The following is a 26,929-nucleotide window of genomic DNA, read 5'->3' as shown; positions in this document are numbered from 1 at the left end:
TTTCCTGCCTTCATTTTGGCCTGTTTTAAGTCCTGTTCAGTCTTGCTGATGATGCCTGGACAGCCCTGTCAGTTACTTCATTCCTTGTAAACTTGCATAGTTAGGTGCCGAAGCATAAAAATCATAGCCAGGAATGGGTCTGTGTGATATCACAGACCAGTTTCCATTTGTAGCATCATTCTTTGGTGGAGCCCTGCTGTAATCTCAGCACTGGGAGCCTGAGCACTTGGCTGTTATGGCATTTCTCAGCCAGCATATGCTCTTTGGGTACCTTTCTGCAGTCTCTATCTCACCATGCTAAAGTTGCTGTGATTTAAAGAAGTTACTCGAAGATTTCCTGGAGGTAACAAATAGATGAGCAATATTACAGTGAATGCTGAGGTATCTCCTTGTCACCTTCCAGTCAACGTGGGTTTGCTTTCTGCTTGCATTTGTGCTGATAAGTGGCTGTGTCATCTTACGTAGAACAGACTCATTCTTTGCATGGTTAAACAGCAGGAATGCTGTTTTGCTTAGGCAGGAAGTTAATTGAGTTGAAGGGAGTTTGGGTATTTACAGATGGACACAATCTGTAATTGCTGGAAGTATGTTTGATTCTTCTTGAGTTAGCCTGAGAATAGGCTGTGGTCCAGGAGATGTGTCTGTGATGTTGGCTAAACTTGCTGAGTTCCTGGCATGGCAGACAAAACACTTGCACATCCAAAAGCACAGATATGGAAAAGCATATGGGATTTTTCTAGTTTCACCTGTTTCTTCTCCTGTATGAAGCTGCTTGCAGATAGCAGAGATTTTTCTCAGGCTGTGGCTGGATGGGCTGGCAGCCCTCACTTTGATGCCTGCTGTTGTCAGGAGCACTTACCTGATTTTGCAGCCAGGAGATTGGAGATGTTACCAGTTTGTGGGTCATTGGCTGTGCCTCTTGTTAATGAGCAGAATTGGGGCATGCCCTCCTGATGGAAAGGGTTGTGCTGAGACTCATCCTTAGGGAGAAAAGCAGGCAGTGCTTTTCTCCGACTTCAGCTGGGGTGAGCAAAAATGGGATGTATGAACCTACAGGGAGCTGGTGGTGGATGGTGCTCAGACTGTGGGGCCTCTGTGTCTTGCAGGTACCACAAGCTGATCTGGGGCCCTCACAGCATGACCTCAGGGGACAGAGTGTCCGGAGTGCTGATTGCTGGGGGTGAAAATGGCAATGTCATCTTGTATGACTCGGCCAAAATCCTGGATGGGGAGGCTGAGGTGATAATAGCCCAGAAGGACAAGCACACGGGACCGGTGAGAGCGCTCGATGTCAACATGTTCCAGGTTGGTTTTGGGCTGTTTCTCTTAACATACCAGCAATAGAGGAGTGGCCTATCTTAACTCAACCTCAAATGTTTCTGCTGCTTCCCCTCCCCTGAAAAGCATGAACTATATTTGATGTTTGAATGCCTCTTTGTATTTAGTAGGAAAAACCTGTCCCATTACTGGCATTTCATATGGGGAATGAAAGTTCTTTCATTTGTTCTTTCCCCTCAGCAGTTTACCTTGTCAACTTAGTTGATCTGTTTAGCTCTGCTTATTTGTGAAGCAGAGGGGCTCTTCAGGGTGTTTTTAGTCAGTCTGTTCTCTTAGCCTCTGTGCCTTGTGCCAGTCACACAGGAAGGAATTATGTGCTCTTATGCATGTTTCTGGTGAGATCAGTTTTTCAGGTCTCTCCTGCGGGGATTGGGTAGGATCCACCTTCAAGGTCCCCTTCCTAAGAGAGGAGACAGCAAGGAAACACAGCCATGTGGCCTCTTGAGCAGAAGGGCTCTCAAAACCAACAATTCTTCCCACACCACCAATGAGCATTTACTTCCTTCTATATGCAGTGTGTTGGTTTTTCCCTGTTGCCACCAGCTGTCTGAGAATTCATTTGGATTTGTTTCCTAAATAGCACTTCTGTCCCTGCACACTTGCGTCCAGCAAGGCTGCACTGTGTTCATTGTGTCCTCTATGAATTGCTTCCTGTCCCTTTCTGCCTGTTGTGAGCTCAGGACTTGCCTGTTATCAGCCACAAAATGTGACCAAAGGGCACTTGGTGACCTTGGCTCATGTTGCCCTGCCTGGACTTTTGCAGGTGCAGGAGTTCTTTGGATGGCTGCACTCACTGGGCAGGGCAGGAATGCCACCCTGTGCAGAGCAGAGCTCTGTGGTGGCCATAACTGCAGCACTGCTCCCTCCTCTGCCTTCTCACTCTTTTCCCTGCATATTTTCCTGTATCCTGAGCAGATAGGGGAAATTTGCAGTGTCCTGCAGGTCTGATGCCTCCCAGCAGCTAAGACTGGGAATGCTGATGCTGAAATACTCTTAATGTCTATTAATATTTCCTACAGACTAATCTGGTGGCCTCTGGTGCTAATGAGTCTGAAATCTATATCTGGGACTTGAACAACTTTGCTACACCAATGACACCGGGAGTGAAGACACAGGTACCAGATTTGTGTTTATTAAATTCTCCAGGGCAGACTCATGGAGAGAAAGACGCATGGCAGTGGGGTGGCAGCTGATTGAAATTTGCAGTTTTAAAGCAGTCTCAGGAGCATGGAGGAGGGGAAGCCTCTTGAAGTTGATCTTGGGCAGTAGCTGCATACAGGAGTGACAGGATGCTGCTGCTTTTGTAGCCCCTGGGGAGCAGTGTCCTGGCTGTACCTGTAAGTGCAAGTGTGCAGTCCATGCAGTGAGTGGTGTGCTCAATTCCCCTGCAGCAACCCTGGATGTGCTGTCTTCTTTATCCACACCAGACCCGCAGTTTTGGCTTGCTGCACAAGCCAGCCATGTCTTCATGTGGCAATTTTTTGTTAAAAAATTGTATTTGGCCAGGGAAAACTGTGGTGTCCCCTTAATCTTTGGGAAATGTTGCATTTTATCAAGCGGCAAGCAGAGTCTTTTAGGCTACACTCCTTTTCAAATACCATAAGCATTACTTGGCTTTTAGTCTTCCTCTACGTGTTTTACTGCATGCACAAATCTGAAGATGGTGAAGGTACACAAAGAAAAGTAGGAGAAAGATAAAAAGCAGCTACTGAGAAGTCAGATGATGAGGCAGTGGGTTCTGCAGTTACCTTGGTGGGTTTCAGGGAGTGGTTTGATTGCTATGCTCAAGGTCCAGTGTTTAGCTTGTGTCTCTTAAAGATCATCAGTGGGAAAAACAATAGTCTTTTGTGCCTTTTGCCTTGTGAAGGAAATGGAAGAATGGGAGGAAGTTGTTTCAATGCAAGTACACTTCTCTTGCTGTTACAAAATTCCACAGAAGTTCGTGGTTGCTGGAAAATGGGTTTATTACTGCATGATAATTTGGAGACAAAAAAGTGTGCAAATGGGATGAGAAGTAATCTTCAATTTAAAGATTTTTAGTTTAAGCTCTGTGAGGTTTGATTACTTGGTTTAGTTCAAGTAATTTATTAACATGTAGGCATTTGAGGGGATGTTCACCTTAGAGATCCCTGTAAAAAACTTTTTATGTCTAATAGTGATTTTTTTAGGCTGGGATATCTTTTCGTCCATATGCATAATGACAACCAGAAGTAATAGGGCAACAAGAGCTGGGTTAATACTGCTTTCAATTTTTAGTCTAAAAATAAGAACTGGAGGGGAATTTAAAAAAAAAGCATGGAATTTCTCCAAGCAAATCTTTTTTTTTGCTAAATACAAAAGAGCATATACCTATATATACTTCCATGGAGTAATTTTCTGTTCTTGAAGACAGTTTTGCTTAGTCTTGTTTTAGAAACTAATGTGTAGTACTGTAAAGCAGAAAATAACAGAGGAATTCTGAACATCAGTGTTTTCAGGTGTTGTACACTACAGCACGTGTAGAAAGGAAGCCAGAACACTCCCAGTACACGGGGCACTCTCCTTGCAGATTTCCCACTTAGCAAGTGCTGAACAGAGCGGGGTTTGGGCCTGCGGGGTTGTGACAGGCTTGTGTGTGTGCCGCAGCCTCTGGAGGACATCAGCTGCATTGCATGGAACAGGCAAGTGCAGCACATCCTGGCGTCCGCCAGCCCCAGTGGCAGGGCCACCGTCTGGGACCTCCGGAAGAACGAGCCCATCATCAAAGTCAGCGACCACAACAACAGGGTGAGTGCTGTTCTCTCCCCAGTGCTGTTCTCTCCTGCAGCTGCTGGTGCTTGCTCAGAACTGCGGGGATGGCTCAGGGCACCCCTTTTTGTGTGACACATGTGGCATTCACGTTCTCTGAAAAAATCCCTTCGCCCAGGATTTCTCTCCTGGGAAGCTGAGAAGCCTCAGAGAAAAGGAAAACAATTCTTATCTCATTTGCTTCTCCTGTGTTGTTCTCTCTGAAATGTGTTTGGAGATTGCTTACCCACAAGTTTCATTGGATTCTGGTGTGAGTTGTTTTGAGTCTTTGGCCAATTGGGGCCAAGCTGGGTCAGGACTCCCAAAGAGTCACGAGTTTTCATTATTATCCTTTTAGCATTCAGTAAGTATCCTTTCTGTAATCTTTAGTTAGTATAGTATTCTTTAATATAATATAGTAAGATAATAAAGTAATAAATTTTAAATATAATATATAAAATAATATTTAAATATAATATATGTAATTTTATATAATAAAGTAATAAATTAGCCTTCTGAGAACATGGAGTCAGATGCATCATTCCTGCCTTCATTGGGGATGCCTGGCAGATACAATAGCCAGAGATACTGGTGCCTGGCCCAGTTTGCTCTTGGGAGTATATTTATGCAAGAGGGGTTGTTGGCATTATAAATTAAAATAGCCAGATGCAGGCTGAAGCAAGGCAAGGCAAGGCACTCAGGTGTCCTGTCAGAGTGATGATTGATTGAATTTTGAAAAAGCACTTACTGATCTGTTTGGGGCTACCACAGAAAGATTTTATTGATTTTGCACAGAGAAGTGTGGCATTGAGCAGGTTAGAGGGGTGCTCCTATAGTTATAACCACCATGCCACCCCTTTAGGGAGTGTAAGTGCAAAAAAGAGTTCAACTCGTGGAGAGTGACATATTTGTATAATTTTGTATTGTTTTAAATAGAATGTCACTATAACAAACTCCAAAGATACAGCAAGAGTTAAAAATGAAACTTAGAAGTGGGTAGTTGGGAAGTAGCTCTTTCCTCACAGTATTATTATTTTGATAAACTGTGTAACTTTCAGTGTTTTCTGTGTTTGTTGCTTGACATAACAGCAGCACAGTAGGCTGTCTTCATCATGTGATGGTAGTCCTGTGATACAGTGTTCTCATGCCAATAACCTCTGCCTAATGATGGCTTTTATTAGAATAGCAATAAAAATAATAAAGAAAAGGGTTTATATGGTGAGCTTTAGTGTTTTCTCACATTAAAACCTAGGACTGTGAAAAAGTCAGCACAGTGTAATCTCTCTGAAAGGACCCTGGGAAACTGAAGTGCAAGTCTCCTCATTCACAGGAATAAGGAGAATTTCACAGTCTGAATGCAGTCAGAAATAATGCCTGGAAAGACAGCTGCAAATTCCCTTGCAGTGGTGCTTTACCATGCACACAGACAAATTTGGGTTAGTTTTCTCTTTCCTTTAGTGCTGCTCAGCTGTGTGATGCTTTGGCCCAATGTCTCCCCTCAGATGCACTGCTCAGGCTTGGCATGGCACCCTGAAGTTGCCACCCAGATGGTTTTGGCCTCAGAGGACGACAGGCTGCCTGTTATTCAGATGTGGGACCTGAGATTTGCCTCCTCCCCACTTCGTGTTCTGGAAAGTCACACAAGGTATGAGTCTTACACAGCGTGGTGTGCTCCATGGTATTTGCACTGTTGGTGCCTGCCCTGGTTTGTACATCCCACTTCCTGCTGTTCCCTGAGGAGGAAGGCTCCCTGGTGCTGGCAATTTCAGCAGCAGCCACTGCTCTATGCTGGCTTGCTGACCAGCCAGCCCTGTGCCATGAAAGACTTGTGTTTTTGGAGCTTGGTACTCTGAAGGAAACTAGCCCCAAAATTAAATAAACAAGTCCACCAAGCTGCTGAAACAGTGAAGCTGCTTGTTTGTTTCTAAGTATTTTAAGAAGAGGAAGCTAAGGAAAAAAGAATTAGTAGTAGTTGATTTTGGCGGAATAACATACACCCAGGCACATCCTTGTGTGGGTTTGCACAGTTTCTCTGCCCTCAGTCCTCTAAAATGCCTTCATTTTTGGTGTAGTGGATGATTTTGTCAAATTCTTGTCCCTCCTCTGTTGTTGGTGAAACTTTCCTTATTGCTCAGATCCAGTGCTTGATTTAAGAAGGGAGAACAGTGTTGTGGCTTCTACCAAAACTGCTGCCAGTGGGTTCTGCTGGGTTGAATGTCTTGCTAAGAAAAAGCTGCAAAGCTTCCTAGTCAGTGACCGTACCTGTGGGTTTGCACACTGGGTATTAGAGACACTGCAGGCAAACAAACCATGTTGTTACTGATGCCCAGCTCCTCCCATGTGACTGTTGCATGTGATTTTCAGATACAATGGCTACATCTTTATACCTTTTCATGCAGAAAATGGCAAACATCTATTTCAACAAAACAAGGGCTGCTAACATTGAAAAATTCCTCCTCCTGTAAGAGGAAGGGGTAGAGAGGGCATTTTGACATGGAATGCTGAACTTCTAAATATGCTTTGTTTATCACCATTTTGCATTTACATTAAGCTTTTTTTTGTTTTGGCTTTTCATGCAGGGGTATATTGGCCATTGCTTGGAGTATGGCAGATCCAGAGCTGCTACTTAGCTGTGGGAAGGATGCTAAAATTCTCTGCTCCAACCCTAACACAGGAGAGGTATTGTATCCATACCCCTTTGAACGGACATATTTGGGATTTTTAAAGGTGGCACATGTAAAGCACGTGTTCCTGTGCTTGCATTCCTAGGAATTATGCTTCTGTGGGATGTTGCCCCCTATCCTATTTGCTATACATGTCTTCTGAGCTTGTTGTGGTGGTGCAGGATTCCTTCCTGGTATTGTCAATATTACACATTTGTCCTTGCAGCTTCTCTCTTACTGAGTAGTGATGTCCCTGTTCCTTAGAAGAGATGGAAATGGCTCCACTTAAACTAAGTATATGCTTCCTACTCTTTTATTTTGAGTTCAGTGTGGCTGGATCATGGTTGCAATTGCCTTTTTCCTTCTCTAAGAACTTTATCCAGCCAGGAGGGTATTTTTAGGTTGTCATAGTTGTAGCAGATCAGTGAGAGCCACTCAAATCCCACCCCATCCTTTTTGCCTGGGAATATCTTTCAAAGAGAATGCAGATCTGTTTTTCAGACAGTGTTTGTCCCTAGACCAGGAAAAAAGGCTTCAGACATGCTGGAGGGCCCCTTGCCTCCAGTGGGCAATAATTGTGGAATGGGAAGTGTTTCTCAAATTCAGACATTGGGCCAAAAGTGCAAAAGCTGTACAGTGTTAGGTGAGTTATCTGAGCTGGATCCTGTGCTGTTACAAATTTTTTAAAACTAAAAATGAGTTCCATGGGAGACAGCATTTTGTTCTTTGAGTTTCTCCTGGTTTGTGGTTAAATATCTGCTGTAAGGGGAGCTTGTCTGTTCTATGGCACAAAAGGCTGTCTGCCCAGGGTGCAGGTTTTACCCTTTTTAGTTTCCCTGTGAAAACAGACTTCCTCTGCACAGTGTGTGAGGATACCCAAATCAGCTCTGAATAAGCTAATGTGAATGTGAGCAGCTCACAGTGGGACAGCACAGACACCCCACCTGCATCATTTGTCCTGTGAGGATTCAACAGAAGGTTTAACGGGAGGAGGAGGAGATGAAGCAGGGGTGTGTGGTGTTCTGCTGTTTGGGGATCATCAGGGTTTGCCCACTGTCAGTGTGTGTGGTGGTGGGGAGGCTGCTGGGGAGCGGGGAGAGCAGAGCAGCCTCGGGGCACACGGGAAGGTTGTTGCTGTCGGGTAGAGTGCTCCATGAAAGCTCTGATTTGTTGGGCTTGGTTTGCTCCCAGGTGCTGTACGAGCTGCCCACGAACACGCAGTGGTGCTTTGACATCCAGTGGTGCCCCAGGAACCCTGCAGTGCTCTCTGCAGCCTCCTTCGACGGCCGCATCAGCGTCTACTCCATCATGGGTGGCAGCGCCGATGGCCTCAGGCAGAAACAAGTTGACCAGGTGGTGAAAATTGTTCAGAATAGGGACAGAAAGTGGGGAGGGGGGGAACAAAATATGGGAAGTCTTCAGTGGCTGCCTGCAGCCCTGCTTGCAGGAGTGCTTCAGCACAAATAGATGTTTCATTTATAGCACAAATAGATATTTCGTTTATTAATGTCGCTTTGGTTTTTCCCCCTTGTGTTATCAAAGCTCTCTTCGTCTTTTGGGAACCTTGATCCCTTTGGCACGGGGCAGCCCCTGCCTCCCCTGCAGCTCCCCCAGCAGACTGCCCCACAGAGTGTGGTGATGCCTCTGAAGAAACCACCCAAGTGGATCCGGCGGCCCATGGGAGCGTCCTTCTCGGTAAGGAGAGACTGTGGGATTCACGTTCTCTGAACCTGAGAGAAGCAGAGAAAAGAATGATCAAAACAGTTGTTGTCTCATTTGCTGCTCCTGTGTTGTGCCAAGGTAGAATGCAATATGGAGATGTTTACCCAGGGTGATGGTGTTTTGTTTCCTTGGCCTATCAGGGCCAAGCATGTGTGTCAGGACTGTAAGCTGACAGTCATGAGATGCTGTGCAGTTGGGTGCTTGGCAAATTCAGTTTAGATGTAGTGTAATATAGTATAGAATAATATAGTATAATAAAGTAGTTAATTATCTGGTGTTTCTGATAATGTCCTTCTGATATCAGTGGAGTTCTCCTCATCATTTGTCCCTGCCACAGGAGTCATGATAAATACTGTAAGAGACAGGGATGGGCAGGGCTGGCCTGGCAGGTAGGGAGATGGTGCTGCCACCTGCCAAACTCCATAGGAAGGGGGGAGTTCAGTGTGGTGCTCCACCCTGGGACATCTTGCTCTTTGTTATCATAATGGGAGATGCTCTGGGTGCCTTCCAGACAGGGCACTGGTGACAGCAAAAGCCTGACCAAAATGCTTGGGACAAGAAACATGTCTGAGAGACATTTGTTTGTGTTCTGGCATTAGGGCTTTGCTTTTGTTTCTGTGCAGTGCTTGCTTTAGAGTAAGTAAATATACATTGGGGGAGAATGAGACCAAACTGGGCAAGTATCTGGGACTTCATAGCTTCAAACTGCACTCAATGTGAGTCAGTAGAGAACACTCAGGTTAGATTTGATCCAAGTAACAGGAGTTGCTGTAGCAGCACAAGGATAGGTTCCTCCATGGCTGGTTCATTTGCAGAGGAGCCACCTGAGGGGATGGCAAGCTCAGCTTTTTTGCTCCTTGGCTCCGCTTCTGGCTTATTTTCTAAACCCACAGGCCATTTATTTGGGAACTTCTGGAGATTTTAGCCTGTCCATTTGAATTTGATTTCTCTGCTGTAATACTACTCAGTTTTCAGCATCATATATCTGTTTATTCATGATCTGATGTGCAAATTAAATGCAATTTTCTCCTGTCAAAGAGAAGTGATGTTGCCTAGCCACTGAACTGATGTGTCATTTTATGATGTTTTTTCCCTTATTTGTCCTGGTCTCCTAGGAGCCAGGTGTCAGTCTTTTCCCTGGCTAGGCTTTTGCTTTTTTCTAATGCAGGTTGTACTGGATTTGCCTGTCTAAATTAACTTTGAGCTATAGAATGAAATAATATTATAAATATCGTAATTATTTTCTTGGGTTGATTTGACATCTTCAAATGTTGTCACAACTTACTGCCTTTCTCTCAATAGAGTTTCAGCTGCTAAACAGCCTGGCAAGAGCAGGGCAGACATCATGCTTGAGCATTTACTTGATGATGTTAAGTAAAGGTTTCTTTGGCAACTGCACTGCAATATCACTAGATACTCCACTGTTGCTGAATACTGCATAGACCCACAGCTCCAGCTCTGTTTCTGGTCTGTCTTTTGTCTGAGAAAAAAACAGGCACAGGAATGGCTGTGCTTATAAATCTTATAAATGTGAACCTACTTATCCAACAAGCTCCTTACAGGCATAGAAGTTTGGAATGGGGTGGAGAACAAATAAATGAGCAGATGTCAGGAGTATTCAGTTATTGGACAATAATCATATACATGTTATATAAAATACATTTTGATACATGCTCCCCTGCTGTGTACTTGTATTTTCACATGCTGTATGTGTGCTTCAATTGCAGTTTGGAGGCAAGCTGGTGACATTTGAGAATTCCAAAATACACTTTGATACATGCTCCCCTGCTGTATACTTGTATTTTCACATGCTGTATGTGTGCTTCAATTGCAGTTTGGAGGGAAGCTGGTGACATTTGAGAATTCCAGGCCTCCTCAGCAGCCAGGCATGGAGCAGCAGCAGCAGCATCCCCACGTCTACGTGAGCCAGGTTGTCACAGAGAAGGAGTTCCTGGCCCGCTCAAACCAGCTGCAGGAGGCTGTGCAGTCCCAGAGCTTTGTCAGCTACTGCCAGAAGAAAATGGACATGGCCCTGGCTGACTTTGAGAGGAACGTGTGGGCCTTCTTAAAGGTAACAGGCTGGCAGCCCTGCAGGAGATCCCCAGGGACTGGGACAGCCAGGACATGGTTCCTTCTGCACATTTGGCTGAAGAGGTGCTGGGAACCCAAAGCTGCAGGCTGTGGGAATAGTGCCCATGAGCCATGGCACTGCAGGAGCCCACCAGAGGAGGGAGGGTCCTCAGGACCAAGGGGGTTTGTGGGGAGTCATGGCAAAGCAAAGGTGTGGGTGAGGGTATCCCATGGTTTTGGATATTCCCCATCAGCACATATTTGTACAGGGTTTGTGAGAAGGATTAAAGCTTTGGGATAGCTTTAGATGGGCTTTCACTGCTCACTCTAAGCATTTTAGAGGTTTCCAAGTGAAGCAGATAAACACATGGTTCACCTGCAGTAACCAGATGGAAGCCTTGCCCAAGTCACTGAAGGTTTTTGCATTTCTCTTTATTACATTCAGTCTACTCAAGTCATTAAATCTCCCTGGGTCATTTGTGGCAGTGAGGGAGAAAATGGAAAATTATGAATTGCAATATAGTCTTTAACTCTTTAAAGGTGAACTTCGAAGAGGATTCACGTGTTAGATACCTCGAGCTCTTAGGATACAGGAAGGATGATCTGAAGAAGAAGGTAAATGTGAAATATGTGAGATTAATAACTTTCGAATTTCAGACTTTAATTTCAGAATTCTTACAGAAAACAGTTTGCTCAGTTGGGTTTTCTCAATACTTTTGTCTTCTTGTAATATGGACGTTCAGTGGAAATGCCAGAGCAGGCAGCAGACTTCAGAGGTGTGTCTGCATCTGGCTGTCCATTGTTGATGTGAAATTCTCACTCATCAAGAAGCTTTGATATTTATTGATCCAGGCTATGGATCAATAAATGTAACTTTGCTATGTGACATCCTTCTACTTGAGCATGGTGGAAAGGGATCTGCTTTTAGGCTTTCTGGTTGAAGAACATGTAAGCAGTTTTCATTAATTAGGAAAATCTGGGCTAGTCTTTTTAGTTTGTGGGAGACATTCTTCATTTTTGAAAGGGAAGGAAAAAAAACAAGCCCAAAGGTCAAACGTGGTTGCATTTGGAAAAGCAAAATTTGGATTACCAGGAAGCAATTTGCACATCATTATAGACCTTTCTTCCCAGCTGGAAGATTTTTATTCAGTGTTACAGGGACTTACCTGCTGTGCCTTTTGGCTCTGTTGTTTTCAGCTGTCTGCCCAGGAACTATCTAGTATTTCTTCAGCTCTGTTTCAGTGGATTTTAACATTTGACTCATTTTCATTATATCAAACGAATGTTTTATTTTCAAAGAGTGGCTTCATTCAAGTGTATTGTGCTCACAAATTAAATGCCGTTCAGGACAAAATTAATATGATTATGGAAAAAAACCCATGGTTTTGACAACAGTTTGTCCTCAGCTTCTAAATATTTGTCCAAAGGCAAACACAGCAAGGGTAATCCTGTTTTTGAAAGGCAGATCTCAATTAGAAAATCCAGTTGAAATTCACTAGTGGTTCTGCAGAGTGACCTCATGAGATTAAAACCCACTGCTTGCTTTTGCTTTGGGTTTATATGCCCTGTGCATGGGGAGAAGCTGGGAAAATGGGCACAGCTGAACTGGGTGGCCTGGAATGCTGGGCTTATCCCATTATTCAGTATTTAGGGAACAGATTGAAGGAGCTACAAGGTCCTGGTTTTATGTAGCTGCTTTCTGAAAACATTCCACACAGAAGTTGACTCCATGTTTTTTTCAGTGTGAAGAAGCAGCATAATACAGCTCATGTGAAAGTTTGTGATACCCAGATGGAAAGCTCACTAAATCACAACTTGGTTTTCCTATTATTGGTACCATTAGGCAAGTAAAAACAGAGATCACAGATTTCAGCTTCTTGTAATAAGCTGTGAAGAACGTGGGAAGGGTGGGTTATATTCTTAAAACCTGTGATTCTCATGCAAGCCAAGTCCTGGATTTCTCATTTTTATTGTAAACTAGTGATTAAAAAAGAAAGAGAAAACTGTCTCCAGCAATTTGAGCTCAGCTCTCTACACAAACCAGCCCACAAGGGTAAAATAAAGCCTACAATACAAAAAAATAGTAGATAATTTTAGGAGCAATGTGAAACCCAGGCTCCCTGATGCTGAAATAATATAGAAACTCTGTACATAAAATTGCTGGTTTGAGAGCCCTAATTGAATCTGGAGTTAGGTTTGCTTTGCAAAGCAGTAGAGGCTGGGCATTGTAACTCTTTTTTTACCTTGGAAAATCCTAGCCCACAGCCAAGTGCTTGATGTCAGGAACCCACAACTTCCTGACAGGCTCTCTGTTCCACAAGGATTGTCACTGCTTTATTTTCCCTGACTAGAGCAGACAGAGGATTTTGTCCTTCATGTTCTGATACTGATTTTTATTCCTGTAGTTTCCAGCAGCTCTCTAGTGAGGTTTGAGGCCCTTGAGCTGACAATAAAGGTTTAAAGGTGTAGGACAGCTGAGCTTGGGGTGCAGGTATCTTAGCAGTAAATCCATCTGCAGGCTGGAAGAGGAAATGGCGTTAGTTTTATGTTAAAGTGTTTAATTTCATGTTAACTGTTGTGCAAGCAACAGAGTAGCTACATGTGCCAGTTTTGCAATCTGAGAATTTGGTGCCTCTTTAAATGGTTCTTACTTAAATCTTTGTTTTCTAGATCACATCTGCTCTGAATAAAGAAGATCTTGCAGATGGTGCCTTGGGAGAGGTAAGCAAACACATATATGTAACTCTGTGGTTACTTTTATAATGCCATAGTAATTTGTAAAGTAAGAATTATTTTTCTTTCCACTTGATAGCTGTTCCAAAGTAAGTCACAAATAATCCAGTGTGTGGCAAGTTCCTACGTTCAGCAGGATGGAGGTGTTATTTAAAAAAACCAACCACTTCTCCACTCAGATGTTCCCCTCCTTTTTCAATGAAGGGCTCTCAGGCACAGGTTTTAATATGGGGTCTCATTGGCACCTGATTTCAAGAGCAGCACCATAATCAGGCCTTAAAGAAAGCAGGGCTGAGTGTGTGGTCCTGTAACTTCTCCTGCAAGAGCAGTACCTACAGCTCAGGCACTGCCCACACTGTAATTGCAATGGCCTGAGTCCACAGCAGGACTCTGCTGTGCTTTTGTGCCACAGACAGTTCAGAGTCATCTGTAGCTGCCTCATGGGGAAGAAAGCTTTTTTTTTTGCATGTTTTGAGGCAGCTGAGATGAAAACAGCACAAGATACTGTGTAATGACAGAGAGCAAGGAAACAGGGCCTCTACCCTGTTTAGGGACTCAAGCATATATTGCCAGTGCATTTCTGTGATTTTCAGTCTGGTTCTTACTGTTGGTTGGTGGAAAGGTGACTGTACTCTGCAATGCAGAGTATTCCTACCTCTTTTGCTGGTGGATGTTTATGGCATCTTCTCTCTGCTGAAGGCTCCTGCAGAATCTGATGGATCTGTGCCAAACGAGGGGGATGAAGGCCAGACTACAGAGGAGCAGTTCTTGGGAGAGGTATCTGTTGCCCTCTAGACTAACCCTGCTGACATCCCTTGTATTTACTTTGTTCCTTTTAACAGCATTTCATTTTCTTGGCTTTTCCTGCTGCTGAGGATATACAGAAATACAAAAAAAAATTATTTATAATGGTAAAGCTGGACTCTTGCTGGGATTTTTGTTTCATCTGCTTCAGGCAGTATGTTCAGCTAGGTTTACTGAAGGCAGTTTGTGCTCAACCATGCCAGCATTTGGGATCCTACACACTGTTTGAATAGGATTGTTTTCAACCCTGTGTTTTACATATGAGGACAGGTCTCTTATTAGCACTAAGGACCCAGTCTCTGCCTTGTGAGGTGTCACTAGCACTGAAAATAGTGTGTTGCTGTGTGAACAGGCCAACTTCATTCTTCCCTATTCCCTCAGTCTTCCTTTTGGGTTAGATTTTGGGCTGGTAGCTGTGCTTCCTGTGCTTGGTGCCTTCTGCAGCTGTCTGGAGATGGGGACAGTGGTTTAAGGCTCATGCATGTTGGGGTGGTGCACACATAACAAACAGCCTGTTAAAGACACTAAAATCAGGATGCTCTCCTTGGGTTAGGTGCCTGATTGCTTGTTAGTTCTTTAGGCTCTGTACTGGCAGCTGTGTGTGTCTGACAGTGTAAGGGCTTTGCTGTATGCAGTCATGAAGATATCCAATATCTCATTACAAATGTCTCTTCTGGAGAGAATTCACAGCCAAACATGGCCTTAGCCTACCTAAATATCTGTGAGCCTGGCCTGCAGCCACTGGTGATGCATCAGGACTTGCTGTCACATACATAAAGTAACTGGATGGGCACATTATTCCTGTGGTAGTCACAACATGCTCTCAACCAATACCAGACACTCATCCAGTGTTGTCTGACAACAAAATCATTTCCCAGATGCTGTGTCCTTTTCACGAGCCAAACGTCAAGCTTGTTTCAGACTTGCTTCCCCCTCTAAATAAATGTCTTTGGTCTGCTCTGTCCTTCAGTTTAGCTGAACAAGCAGGGTGTTTCTGAGCTCCCTTAGTGTAGTGGAGCAATGGCTTGTGACAGAGGAGGTGGTTTGTGGGCCAGGTTCTGCACTCTGTTAGCCTGTGCTGTGAAAATGGATGGTGAAGAGAGACTTGTCTTTTGATGTTTTTTTTTTTATTATTGAAATGTTTGAAATCCCAAAATCCAGTACGCACACAAAGTGGTCTTTGTTTTATTTCTGGGGGAGTTTTATAGAAGCAGCAGCCTCTGTCTACTGAGCATTCCTGTCCTGGGTGCTACACTGGACTTCTGTATTGAAAATTGAGCTTGTGTTCATGTGTAATTTGCTTAATTAAACTGGGGTGTATGTCTAGTGCAGAGCGTTTCAAGGATGAGAAATTCAAAGGGGTATTCATTAATGGTAGACTGTTCTTGGTAGGGGTTAAGGCTGAAAGAGAAGGGAAGAAAAGGATTCTGAGTTTCTCATTGCAGCTGTAGCTTTGCTTGGAGGGGGCTGTGTGTATATGGCTACAGATGGAAGTTGGTACCCAGGATCCAGGTGTCTGGCTGCTGGTACTTGTGAGATAAAGGAACTTTAATTGGTAAAGCAAAGAAAACAAGGAATTCATTAACTGCTTCCCATGAGCAGGCAGATTTTCATCCCTAAGAAAGCTGAGCTTCATCACATGTAACAGTGACTTGGGAAGAGAAATGCCATCCCTGCAAACATCCCCCTCTTTCTTCTTCCTCCAGCTTTATATTGTGCTGAGCATGATGGTAAATGGCCTGGAATATCCCTTGGCTCAGTTTGGGGTCAGCTGTCCTGGTTGTCTCATCCCAACTTCCCATGCACTCTGCACCTTCTCACCAGAGGTGCAGTAGGAGAAGCAGAAAAGGCCTTGGTGCTGTGCAAGTGCTGCTCAGCAAAAGCAGCAACATCTCTGTATTATCAACCCTGTTTCCAGGACAAATCACACAGCCCCACACTGGCTACTCTGAAGAAAAGTAGCTTTACTTCTGCCCAAACTGGCACACAGGGATAACCTTCCCTTTTAAGTTAATGGTCTCTGAGCTGACTGGTAGTCCAAAACTCTAAATTTAACTTGCAGTGCAAGAGCCATATGGTTTTAAAATGTTTGCATTTTCTAAGTGTTTACATAATCTCAGAAATTATTCTTTTCCTTTCTCTTAGACGCTGAAGGACCATAAAAAAGAAACTGAAGATTTGGGACCTGCAAAGACAACATTTAACATTTCTGTTAGTGGAGGTACAAAAAACCTTACTATTTTTTTTATTGTATGTACTGTTATTTGTGAGTACTGCTGTTGAAACTGGAGTTCCAGTGAGAAGGCAAATTCTGTACAGATTGTGAAGGATTGCTTGCCTCTAACTGCATTCTCACACAGTCTCAAGGCACTTGAAAATAGTTTTTTTAAGGAAGGAAGGAAGTTATACAGCACTTGTGTACCCCCTTGCTGACATGCAGCTACTCTGAGCGACAAAAGAAGATACGCTTGGTCAGGCATGAAGTGCTGTTTCTACAGAGCCTCCCAGGGGATCTCGAGTAACACAGAAACCACTGACCCCTGTCTAGGTTTGGCTTTTTATGGCACTATTCAGGTAGTTGTTTTAGGGGCCATTTAGACCTCTAGGAACTTGCTCTGTCACAAGGTAAGTGATGCTTGGCAGTGCCCCTGTGGCATGGCTGTGCCCCTGTGAGTACCTGGCTGGGAGTGGGCTGTGCCAGCGTTGCACAGTCGGACAGCGTCACCTGCTGCTGCACATCTCTCTGGCTTTTGTGGCAGCATTTGGAAGTGCCCCCCTGTGTCGTTGCAGATGTGGATGGGCTGATCACACAGGCTCTGCTGACAGGGAACTTTGAAAGTGCAGTGGATCTGTGCCTGCACGACAACCGCATGGCCGACGCCATCATCCTGGCCATCGCCGGCGGGCAGGAGCTGCTCTCCCGCACTCAGGAGAAGTACTTTGCCAAGATGCGCAGCAAAATTACCAGGGTATGTGTTTCAGGTCAGAAATAACATCCTCATATGCCTTTGGCAGCTCCCTTTTTCACCTTAAAGTTTTCTTGCTATTTTATAGATTTATTTCTGGCGGATGTTAGTAAGTGTTCAAGTTGGTAAGATCTTGGAGCAGAAAGATTTTTGTTACTCTTTTTTAATGCATTGATTAAGGGGACAACAGTACACAAGAGTATTCTTTATCAGTACACAAAAGTATTCTTTATCCCATCTCCAGTGTCTCTGAGTTGCATATACACTAATAGATTGTCAACAATAAAGACAAATGCTTTAAGAAGGGCACATTTCAGTCTGCTGTTCTGTCACTTTTTTCACACGTGGCCCATGCTCAGGGCCAGCAGCATTATGTTGATTTCTGCCCGTGATCAGCCTTCACAGATTTTGCTGATGCTTTGTTTTACTGCATGCACAGAAGAGAGAGCAAAGCATGCCCAGGATAGATTATTCACCCTTTGTCTAGGAGACAGCATGTTATGGCCAGCTGGTTATTGTTATTTTCAGCTTTTTGCAGTGGTAGGGGTTGCTGATGCTGCTTGTGGAAATCTTTCTATTTTCAATATGAGAAAGAAATGACAGGAGGTTGAAACAGGAGAAGTGGCTTTAAAAGAACAGTTGGTTTAGCAAGGGTGGCAGCTTTTCGAGGAATTTCTTCACTGTAGTTCATCCTTTGGGAAAAGGTGTTTTGATGAAGAGCTGACCAGTTATTTGTGCCTATGCTGACAGGCAAACATTGACCTTGTAGTCAGGATGTTGCATTTGTTGTTCAGGTGTGTTTTTTCTCTTCTGGTCCCAAACTGCGCACATACTGCTTGCTAGCTGTTTCTGAGCTTGAAGTCTTGGCATGAGAAGGACTTTGTTCACTCTAGAGCAGCACAGCTGCCAAGTCTGCCTTTTGTCCAAAGCAAAATAACTGGAGGCAGAGTTTTAGAAGGATGAAACTGGAATTCCATTCTGAGGGCTGTGCAGAGGTGGCTTGTGTAGGGTTTCTACAGCCAGCTCAGGTTTATATTGCTGCCAGCTCTTTATGCAGCCTTTTCAACTGCCCCTCACTGGTCAGCTTGAGACCAAGAGCTTAAAGCTGAATGAAACATTTTAACAAACAAAATTCATACATCTCCCTAGGTATTGTGGAGAAGGACTTTATAGCTAAATACTTGGTAGGTTATCTTTGTCTGCAAAAATAGTGCTGAAAAGCATTTGCACCAGCTTGTGGAGATTAGTGTATTCTTTTCTTGTTCATTTTGTAGCAAGAATAATCGACCTCTGCATGTTCTGAGTTGTGTTGTGATATTTTCCTTTTTAAGAAAGATGTGCTCTTGTGCAGCTGTTCAACTGCAATGCAGTACCTGTCATGACCCTGGATATAGTGGGGATGAGTACACTGGAGCAGATCCAAATTATCCTGTGCATTAAACAAAGGAAGTCTTAACAAGATCCTGACTGTGGTCTCTCTCCTGCTCTAGCTCATCACTGCAGTTGTAACAAAGAACTGGAAAGAGATTGTGCAGTCTTGTGACCTGCAGAATTGGAGAGAGGCCTTGGCTGCTGTGCTCACTTATGCCAGGCCAGATGAGTTTACAGCCCTCTGTGGTAAGGACCCTTCACAGGCTGGATAATTCCAGAGCAGCATCATGGCTTTGCTCACAGCTTCCCAGCTTCAGCAGTGCTGGGGAGGGGTACCCAGAGTGATTTACCTGCATCTTTGTTCTTATTTTATCTAGATCTCCTGGGTAGCAGGCTGGAGAATGAGGGGGACAGCATTCTGCAGACACAAGCTTGCCTCTGTTACATCTGTGCTGGCAACGTGGATAAACTTGTTGCTTGTTGGACCAAAGTTCAGGATGGAAACAGCCCCTTGTCTCTTCAGGTTGGTAATTCTATTAAGAATGGTGTTGGAAATAACAAACTGCAATAATTTGGCTCTTAAATTATCTAATGTAAAGCTTTGCTGTCTGATGCACATCAGAATGCAAGCCTTTCCTTTCTGGAAAAATAACACACAGATATGATACTGGAAAACATGCCCCCTGTGCTTGCCTTGTTCTTTGGGCAGTGGTACTAATACACTTCTTGTGTAAAATAATTGTAGTTCTTAGTGTTTTGGTAAAGAAGGGCCTTCCAGTGCTTGCATCTTTTGTGGTTAGGAAATATTTGTACTTTTGGAAGCTCAGGAGAAGAAATCAATAGAATTAGATTTAAATCTGGAGTTGTAGGAAGGCTCTCATGAGAGTTTTCCCTAGGGGTTTGCCCATACATGGCTTGGTTTCCAGCAGTGAAATACATTGCTTATAGCTGATATCTTGAGGGAATAGGGTTGATGGATGGAACGAAGCAGTAATGGAATAATTTATTTTGTAATACAATGCTAGTTTCTTCTATCTGTTTAAGGCCTTTGAAGAACCAGTTTTAGAAAGTATTTACTTGATGATACTGTGAGACTCTTTAGTTAATTGAAGGAACTGATGTGTATCTGAGTTTTGCTTCATGTCATTAACTCTCTGAATTACCAAAATAATTTGATTTTTGAGGGCTTTATTTACAGAGTTACCTTGAGTTTGAATTTGCATTTTGATTGCATGGCTTTGGTCTGTCAGGCTGTAAAATTGGAAAATGTTGTTGAAGTCCTAATTAGGTGTCTTGTTTACTATGATAGTGGCAATAGAAGCTGTTGTTCTGGGGTTTTTTTCACTTGCCTTTTTTCAAGTGCTGATTTGTAGGGAAAAACAAATGGTTAGAAAACAATTTGTATTATTAATGTATGGTTGAAATATTTTGTGTGGTACAAGAGATGTAATGCGAGTGTAAAATTTTTAAAAGGGCTTTAATTTTGGGAAATGAATATTTGTAGTATCCTTTAGTATAAATACAGTAAGAAAAACATAGGAAAGCAGAACAGAAGATGTTCCTATAATTAAAGAGTACAAGGAAACCCAACCAAGACCAGCTCTGGTGTTGGGGAATGTGCAAGGAAGGCAGGTTATAGAGTATTTCTGGTGAATATCAGGAAAACAATTTTTCTGTAACAACCAGAAAAGTATGGACAACTCTTCCAGAGGAGTTTTTAGATCCTTTGAAGATGGATAAGAATTGACTTACTGAAGCCCTGTAAATTAACATGCAGTGCAGTAGTGGTGACAAGTGTGATGTTGTCTGTTTGCTCAGGTAATATTATGAAAGCATCCACTTGGTGGAGATGCTCAGTGCTGATAGAGCCCTGAAATCCTGTTTGATAAAAGCAGCTCTTTGCAACTCTTCTGGCTGTGCTGTTAGGAGCTGCTTGGTGGGTGGTTGCTGATCCATCCCCTGGGAACAGCCATGCCTTTGGTGCAGCAGGGAAACCTGTGCCTGGCTTGGGCTCCCCACAGGGTGACACGGGTCCTGCCTGGGACAGACTTAAGCCAGGGCCTGCTTCACTTTGTTGTTCTCACTTGTGGGTGTGCTCTCCCCTGCTGATGTTTCAGGACCTGATAGAGAAGGTGGTGATCCTGCGCAAAGCCGTGCAGCTCACGCAGGCCGTGGACCCCAACGCCATGGGCGCCCTTCTGGCCGAGAAGATGAGCCAGTATGCCAACCTGCTGGCTGCTCAGGGCAGCCTGGCTGCAGCGCTCTCCTTCCTCCCTGCCAACACCAGCCAGGTATGGCCTCTCTGCTCCCTCTCTGGCTGTGAACAGGGGTGCTTCATCAGAGGTCTCTGCGTGGTGCAGCTCTGTGCTATCTCCTGAGTTCTCCAGACAGAGGAGGAATGAGTGGATCTGACTCCATGTTCTTAGAAGGCTAATTTATTGTTTTATGATATTATATTATGGTGTGGTGTATGTTATGTGTGTTGTGGGGTTTTTGTAATTTTTTAAAATTTTTTAAACTTTTTTACTTTATTTACTTATTTAATTTTTTATTTTATTCTTATTTTATTTTTTAATTTTAGAAATTTTAATTATTTTATTTATTTTCAAATGTAATTTATTTTAGTTTAAAATATTTTTAAATTTTATTTCTTTTATTTTTATTTTATTTTTAAAATTTTTTTTATTTTATTTTATTTTTTAAATTTATCTTAATTTTTTTCTTTTTTTATTTTATTTTATTTTAAATATTATGTTATGCTGTACTAAACTATAGAGAAAGGATAGAACCAGAAAGCTTAAAGATAATAATGAAATCTCCTGACTCCTTCCAGAGTCCTGACACAGCCTGACCATGATTGGTCACTAAGTTAAAACAATTCACTTGAATTACTTGAAGCTTCTGTAAGTGAGAAAAGCCCACATTTAATTTTATATTCACCCCCTTTCACTTCGTTTTGTGTTACATCTTAGATCTAACTCAAGGGAGTTCTAATTTTGAAACCAATCAAACAACCACCTGCTGATAAACAGTCTCCAAACACATTCCAAAGCAGCAAAACACAGGAGAAGCAAATGAGATAAGAATTATTTTCCTTTTCTCTGAGGCTTCCCGGGAGAGAAATTCTGGCCAAGGGATTTTTCCAGAAAAGATGACAATGACATGGTTCAGCTGCTTGACATGCACCTTGGAATGTGACATTCAGGCTGTTCCCTCACCCTGCACTGGCCTTGCTGAGCTGGCAGGCCTGCACAGACCTCTGCTCCCTCTTGGGGAGCCAGTGACTGCCAAAGGGTGTCCCTCCTGCAAGCCAGACATGGCAAATGAAATGCCATAAAGATTGGGTTGTTCTCTTCTGACTTCCCATCTTCCATCAGCTGCTGTTTGTGGACAGTTTGGGAATGAGGCAGGCAGGTGTAAGGCAGTCCAATGGCCTTGTGTCTCATGCAGAAAAGGCTCATGCCAGTGCAATAAAGCAGGCTTAGCAGTGAGTGCTGCCCTGTTGGCAGGCAGTGCCCCTCAGCTCCCTGCCCTGCCCTTCTCTGTTGCAGCCCAACATCGTGCAGCTGCGGGAGCGGCTGTGCCGCGCACAGGGGCAGCTCCCGGCGGGACAGGAGCTCCAGGCGCCCCATGAGAGAGAGCCTGTGGTCAGAGGGAGAGCTGGCCCCGCGCCTGGACGCATGCAGGCACCCCAGGCTGCAGCCCAGCAGTACTACCAGCAGGTAAAGGGCCTTTGCCACGAGGGAGGGACGTGGTGCTTGAGCTCTGCACAGTGATGGATGTAATCATTTTTTTCCTTTCTCTTGATCTGAGGCTGTGTGACAAACCTCCCCTGAGAGCCTTGTGGTGAAGGTCACTGGTGCTTCCTTTCAGTCAGTACAGATGCCTCCTTTGCTCCTCATCTGGAAACATCCTTTAAGCACCTGCTTCTGAAGATTAGGTGTTTCCCCTTTTGTTTGAAAATGTTCCAAGAGCAGCTGTGTGGGAGAACAGCGCTACAGGAGTTCTGTGTGCTTCCTCTCACAGTCCCTGATGTTGTCCCATCCCTGCAGGCCTTGGGCTTGCTCATGCTGCTCTCTGGGGCAGATTATTTCCACTCCTAGCTCTGACTTTGGCTGCAGAAGTTGCTGAGCAGTAGTTATAGCAAACTGAGGGCACTTTAGTGCAGCTCTGGGTGCAGCCTGCTGTGAAAACACCTTCCCAGCCAGGTGTAAGAGGGCAGGGGCTGGTGGGGAGGCTGAGACTGCTGTGCTACAAGAAAGACCAGGTGAGTATGAGACTAATAAGGGAGCTGTGCAGGGAGGAAGAGGAGAAATGGGGGAGGGAAATTGTCTGGTTTTACCTCTAACCTGAGGATGCCACTGCAGCAGAACACTCTGGCCATCAGGGCAGTGTGGTGTGTTGGGCAGCCCTGGCTGTGTGTGCTTAGAGAGCACTGCCAGGGCTCTCTAATCCCTCAGCACAGCACTGCAGCTCATCTGCCCCCCTCTAAAGGTGCTCTGGGCTGGGCTTTTCTGGGATCAGAGCTGGGTTAGGGCTCTGGGTGTTCTCCTTGGGCAGAGATTGGCACAAGCAGAGCTATCTCCTCTCTCTGCTGTCCCCAAGCACTGCCTGCCAGAAAAACCAAGGCAGGAAGAAAGAAGGGATGAAAAACTGGGGGGAAGTTGGGCATTCTAAATGCTCAGCAGTAGTGTGTGCCTCTGCCTTCTCTCCAGGATGTTAGCAAGGTACATTTCAGAAGGGACAAAGCCTTCATCCAGGATTTACCTTGCTAACCCCACTGCATATGGTATTAAATGCATCATCATTAATAATCAAGCCTACTCTGCTGTCTGTCTTTGGCCTTCCTTGTAACCAATGAGTTGCCTTGAGAGGTGAAGCTCTGTGTGTCCTGTTTGGCTCTGGAGAATAGCAGCTCTCCTCTAGATGCTGAGATATGAGCAATGCTTTTTTAAACCAGTTCCCTCTTTCTGCCACTGTTTCTGAAATGCGAAGCAATTATTTCAGCAAGCCCTGCTTGTTAATTAAAGGCTGGATGTATCAGAACCCCATGAGTTCACTGGGAGTTACAACCCCCTGTGTTGCTGGCTTTTCAGGGAGCTCATCCTCAGCAGGAAGGGCTTGAAGGGGACAGGTGTCAGTCAGAAAGGTTCCCAGCTGATGAACCAGAATGGAGAGAAATTACACGTTTGAGTGTTAGGATACTTGCTTTGTTTGCCTTCCTTTAGAGAAGGTGTGTATGCAGGACTTGTTCAGGCTTGAGGCAGCCTTTGCTTAACTGCTGTCCCAAATAGGAACATGCTCTTAACCCTTGGATTCCTTTCAGCACAGTTTTGTTGAACCCTCTTTTTCATCTGAATAAACCAGGTGTGAAAGGGGGTGAAAAGTCTTTGAGATTCTCTTGTGAGGAGTGATGCAGGCATTAGCAGTGACTGCACCATCAGCTTAGCACTGTGTGGGGTTAGAGACACCCAGCCTGGAGCCAGCTGAGCCAGCCAGGGCTGCAGGGACACAGCTTTCCCTCTGCTTATATCCTTGAAGCCCAGCCATGGGCTTGTGTTGCCCACTCCTTGCTCAGGAATGTTCCAGGCCCAGGAAGTTGTTGATTTCTGTCCCATCAGAAAGGTAGGAGTGGTTGTATGGACTTGAAGCTATTTGGAGTGGCAGAGAAGGAAGATGGAGGAAAGGAGCTATGGGAGACTGGCTGGGAAGCAATTACCATTAAGATGTGTATTTGTGCATGTGCAAGAGCTGAATATCAGTTTTTAACCTTTCAAAACTATATTTTAACCTTTTTAAATTCATCTGAAGCTCAGTTTGAACAGATTCCTTCTGTGTGAGGCATATGTTTGAATTTAACATGGAACCTGGGGCTTGCAGCTGTGGTTAGTGATGCTCACTGTCATGGGCCAGTGGGGGGGGGCTTCTGCAATAGGAAAATGTGATGAGAGATGGAGACCTGGCTGACTGGCACACATAACACTGCACTTGCTCCACAGCCTACTGCAGCTGCAGCACTGCTTCATCCTCACTCTGCAATTCACTTTGGCTCCAGTGATTTTTGTCTGCCTTGAATGCAATTCTCCTCTTCCTCTGAGATTTTATGGCTGTTACAAGTGCCAGCATGCAAACCTTCTTGCACTCACTTCTTTGCATCTTGATTTGTGAAACCCTTTAGACTTTTTTGTTGTTTTGTTTTCCATGATTGGTATTTCTTTGTTCGATTCAGGTTAGAATTGCCCCTACTGTCACTACCTGGAGTAACAAAACTCCTACTGCCCTTCCCAGCCATCCTCCTGCAGGCTGTCCCTCTGACACACAGGTATAACCTTCATTATTCCTCCCTGAGCCTCTGCTCCACCCCAGTGTGTCCCCTGGTGTAATCTGTGCAGATAGATGGATGGAGCAGCTCCCATGTGTGCTCTGGTTTTACTCCTCTGCATCCCCTTACTTTTCTGTCACCAATGCCCAGAGGAGTGGCACAGTGGAAAGTCTTGAGTGGGAGCTCAGTGTGACCTGAGTCTCCCCAGCCGTTGCCCCACAGTGGAATATCTGAAGTATGATTTTTCCTTTCCCCTTTTTCCATGGAGATCAGAAGCTGCAGAGTTACCATTTAAGTTTGGTTGAAGGATGGCAGGGAGCTCTTCCTTGTGCAGGCAGGGGTGTGCTGCTCTGCTTGCTGCTGAAGTCACTGCACATCCAGCTGTGCTTTCAGTGCTGTGCTGGGCACCCTGAGGCACTGGGGTGGTTGGAGGCATTTGCCCCTGTGCTGTTGATTCCCTTCTTCCAAGGAATATGGTTTCAGGCCTTGAAACATGAACTCATCCTTTTGCTGCAGTTCTGCTTCAGCACTGCATTGCCAGTACTAATGAAATCCTGTCTCTCCCATTTTTCCTGTAATTTTTTTTTGACAGGGGGACAACCCACCTCCTCCAGGGTTTATTATGCCAGGTGCTGTTGGCCCCAGCATGCCTCCCCAGCAAGCCACATCTTCCAACTACAGCATGTACTCGCAAGCAGGAACGCGGCCAGCGTACCCACAGAGTGAGTAACAGCAGCCTCCCCTCTCCCTGTCCCTGTCCCTCCCACCCAGGTGGGCCAGCCCTAACTCTGGGATAGCCCTGAGTCCCCTCCTTGTGGGTGGAGTGTTCAGACCAAGCCAGTCCCACAGTTCTTGCGGGGTGGGGAGAAAGGTGAGGTGACATCTGAGGGTTGTCATTTCTTGGTGGGGTGCAGGCATCAGACACCCTCTGTCAAACTTTCCTCCTTGCTGAGGTGCCTACCCACAGCTCTCAGGCTCATTGCCCAGCTGGCCTGGCCCAAGCTTGTGCTGGGGTCAGAGACTCCAAAGTCTGAGCCCTGGGAAAGTCCCACAAGCCTGGCAAAGAGAGCCACAGCTCATCTGTGTGCAGCTGGGCACACATTCCCCATTGGGGCTCCATGGCAGTGGGACAGGGGATGAGGAAATGAGGGCAGTAGTAGAGGTGAGTGAAGAAGGGGGCAGAGCCCTGGCTCACCCAAAGCAGGGACTGAAAGTACTGGCAGGAGGGAGGAAAAATGGCCATAGATGGGCAGAGGCAGAGAAATCAGCTGCAGGACCCACAGTGAAAGGCTGTGAGCTTACATTCCCTTCCAGAGTATGTATTCATTTCCTTGGGCTAAGTTTTCCCTTTGTGAAAATCTGGGACAGGGCTTTCCTTTCTCTGAGAGCCCCTGTGAGGATTGCAGTGGTCCAGAAGACAGCAGTGTCCATGTGTCCAGCCCCACCCCAGGCATCATGGTGCCTCTGGGCTGGAGGGTGTGTGTGGGAGAGCAGCAGTCCTTTGGGCCAAGGCCATCCTCTCTGTGCCTCCCAGTGCCAGGGTGGGGATTTGAGCAGCCAGAGCTGTGGGAGCCAGGATTTGGCTGGGCAGGTAAGCGGTTTTGGGGTGTAGGGGTGTGAAGAGAGGAGAGTCAAGTGAAGAAGGAAGCAGAGACAGATGAAACCCACTGCTCCACTGTTGTGAACTCACTCACTGTTTTCTCTCCCTGTTTGTAGCATATCAGGCCACACAGCAGTACTCTGGAACTGGGGGACCAGCTCTCTATCAGCCTCAGCAGCCTGTTGCTGCCCCTGCTTCAGCCTCTTACCCCAGCCCTGCCCCTAACACCACCCCCTCCTACCTGCCCTCTGCCCCTGCCCACTCCATGCCCTCCCCGCTGTACCCTGGGCAGCCTCAGCCCTCCCCAACCAGCCTGAACCCCATCTCTTCCTTCCCTGTTCCTCCTTCTGGCACCTCCTTTCAGCATGGCAGGCCAGGACTTCCAGCAACTTCTGTGGCTTATGCATTACCTACTGGACCAACAGGTACTCTGCCTGCAGCCAGTGACCTTCCTGCATCCCAGAGAACAGGTCTGCGCTTGGACAGGGGGGCAGGCAGGGAGGAGGGAGGGGTTTGCTCTTCACCCACTCAGTTCAATATGCACTTCTTGCCTTGTGAATGCTCTGTAAAAAGT

General features: G+C 45.2%; 1 protein-coding gene across 6 annotated transcripts in view; it reads left to right on the top strand.

Moving 5' to 3' along the window:
- SEC31A (SEC31 homolog A, COPII coat complex component) overlaps nucleotides 1–26,929 on the top strand; it is a 40,826-nt gene that overhangs the window by 2,933 nt on the left and 10,964 nt on the right. For 3 of the 6 annotated variants that reach the window (XM_064711162.1, XM_064711160.1, XM_064711159.1), the window contains exons 5-23: nucleotides 1,107–1,305; nucleotides 2,358–2,453; nucleotides 3,964–4,104; nucleotides 5,607–5,749; nucleotides 6,684–6,783; nucleotides 7,959–8,120; nucleotides 8,310–8,462; nucleotides 10,324–10,560; nucleotides 11,100–11,174; nucleotides 13,230–13,280; nucleotides 13,992–14,069; nucleotides 16,242–16,317; nucleotides 16,887–17,065; nucleotides 18,553–18,679; nucleotides 18,811–18,956; nucleotides 20,551–20,724; nucleotides 21,985–22,155; nucleotides 25,348–25,477; nucleotides 26,472–26,825. In XM_064711162.1, coding sequence (XP_064567232.1) covers nucleotides 1,107–1,305; nucleotides 2,358–2,453; nucleotides 3,964–4,104; nucleotides 5,607–5,749; nucleotides 6,684–6,783; nucleotides 7,959–8,120; nucleotides 8,310–8,462; nucleotides 10,324–10,560; nucleotides 11,100–11,174; nucleotides 13,230–13,280; nucleotides 13,992–14,069; nucleotides 16,242–16,317; nucleotides 16,887–17,065; nucleotides 18,553–18,679; nucleotides 18,811–18,956; nucleotides 20,551–20,724; nucleotides 21,985–22,155; nucleotides 25,348–25,477; nucleotides 26,472–26,825 — 2,792 coding nt within the window. The remainder of the gene's footprint in view (nucleotides 1–1,106; nucleotides 1,306–2,357; nucleotides 2,454–3,963; nucleotides 4,105–5,606; nucleotides 5,750–6,683; nucleotides 6,784–7,958; nucleotides 8,121–8,309; nucleotides 8,463–10,323; nucleotides 10,561–11,099; nucleotides 11,175–13,229; nucleotides 13,281–13,991; nucleotides 14,070–16,241; nucleotides 16,318–16,886; nucleotides 17,066–18,552; nucleotides 18,680–18,810; nucleotides 18,957–20,550; nucleotides 20,725–21,984; nucleotides 22,156–25,347; nucleotides 25,478–26,471; nucleotides 26,826–26,929) is intronic. The other 3 variants (XM_064711163.1, XM_064711161.1, XM_064711164.1) reach the window with 2 other exon arrangements.

The sequence above is a fragment of the Zonotrichia leucophrys genome, chromosome 4 (assembly GCF_028769735.1).
Source record: "Zonotrichia leucophrys gambelii isolate GWCS_2022_RI chromosome 4, RI_Zleu_2.0, whole genome shotgun sequence".
NCBI lineage: Eukaryota > Metazoa > Chordata > Aves > Passeriformes > Passerellidae > Zonotrichia > Zonotrichia leucophrys.
This window is presented reverse-complemented; position numbering and strand designations above follow the sequence as displayed.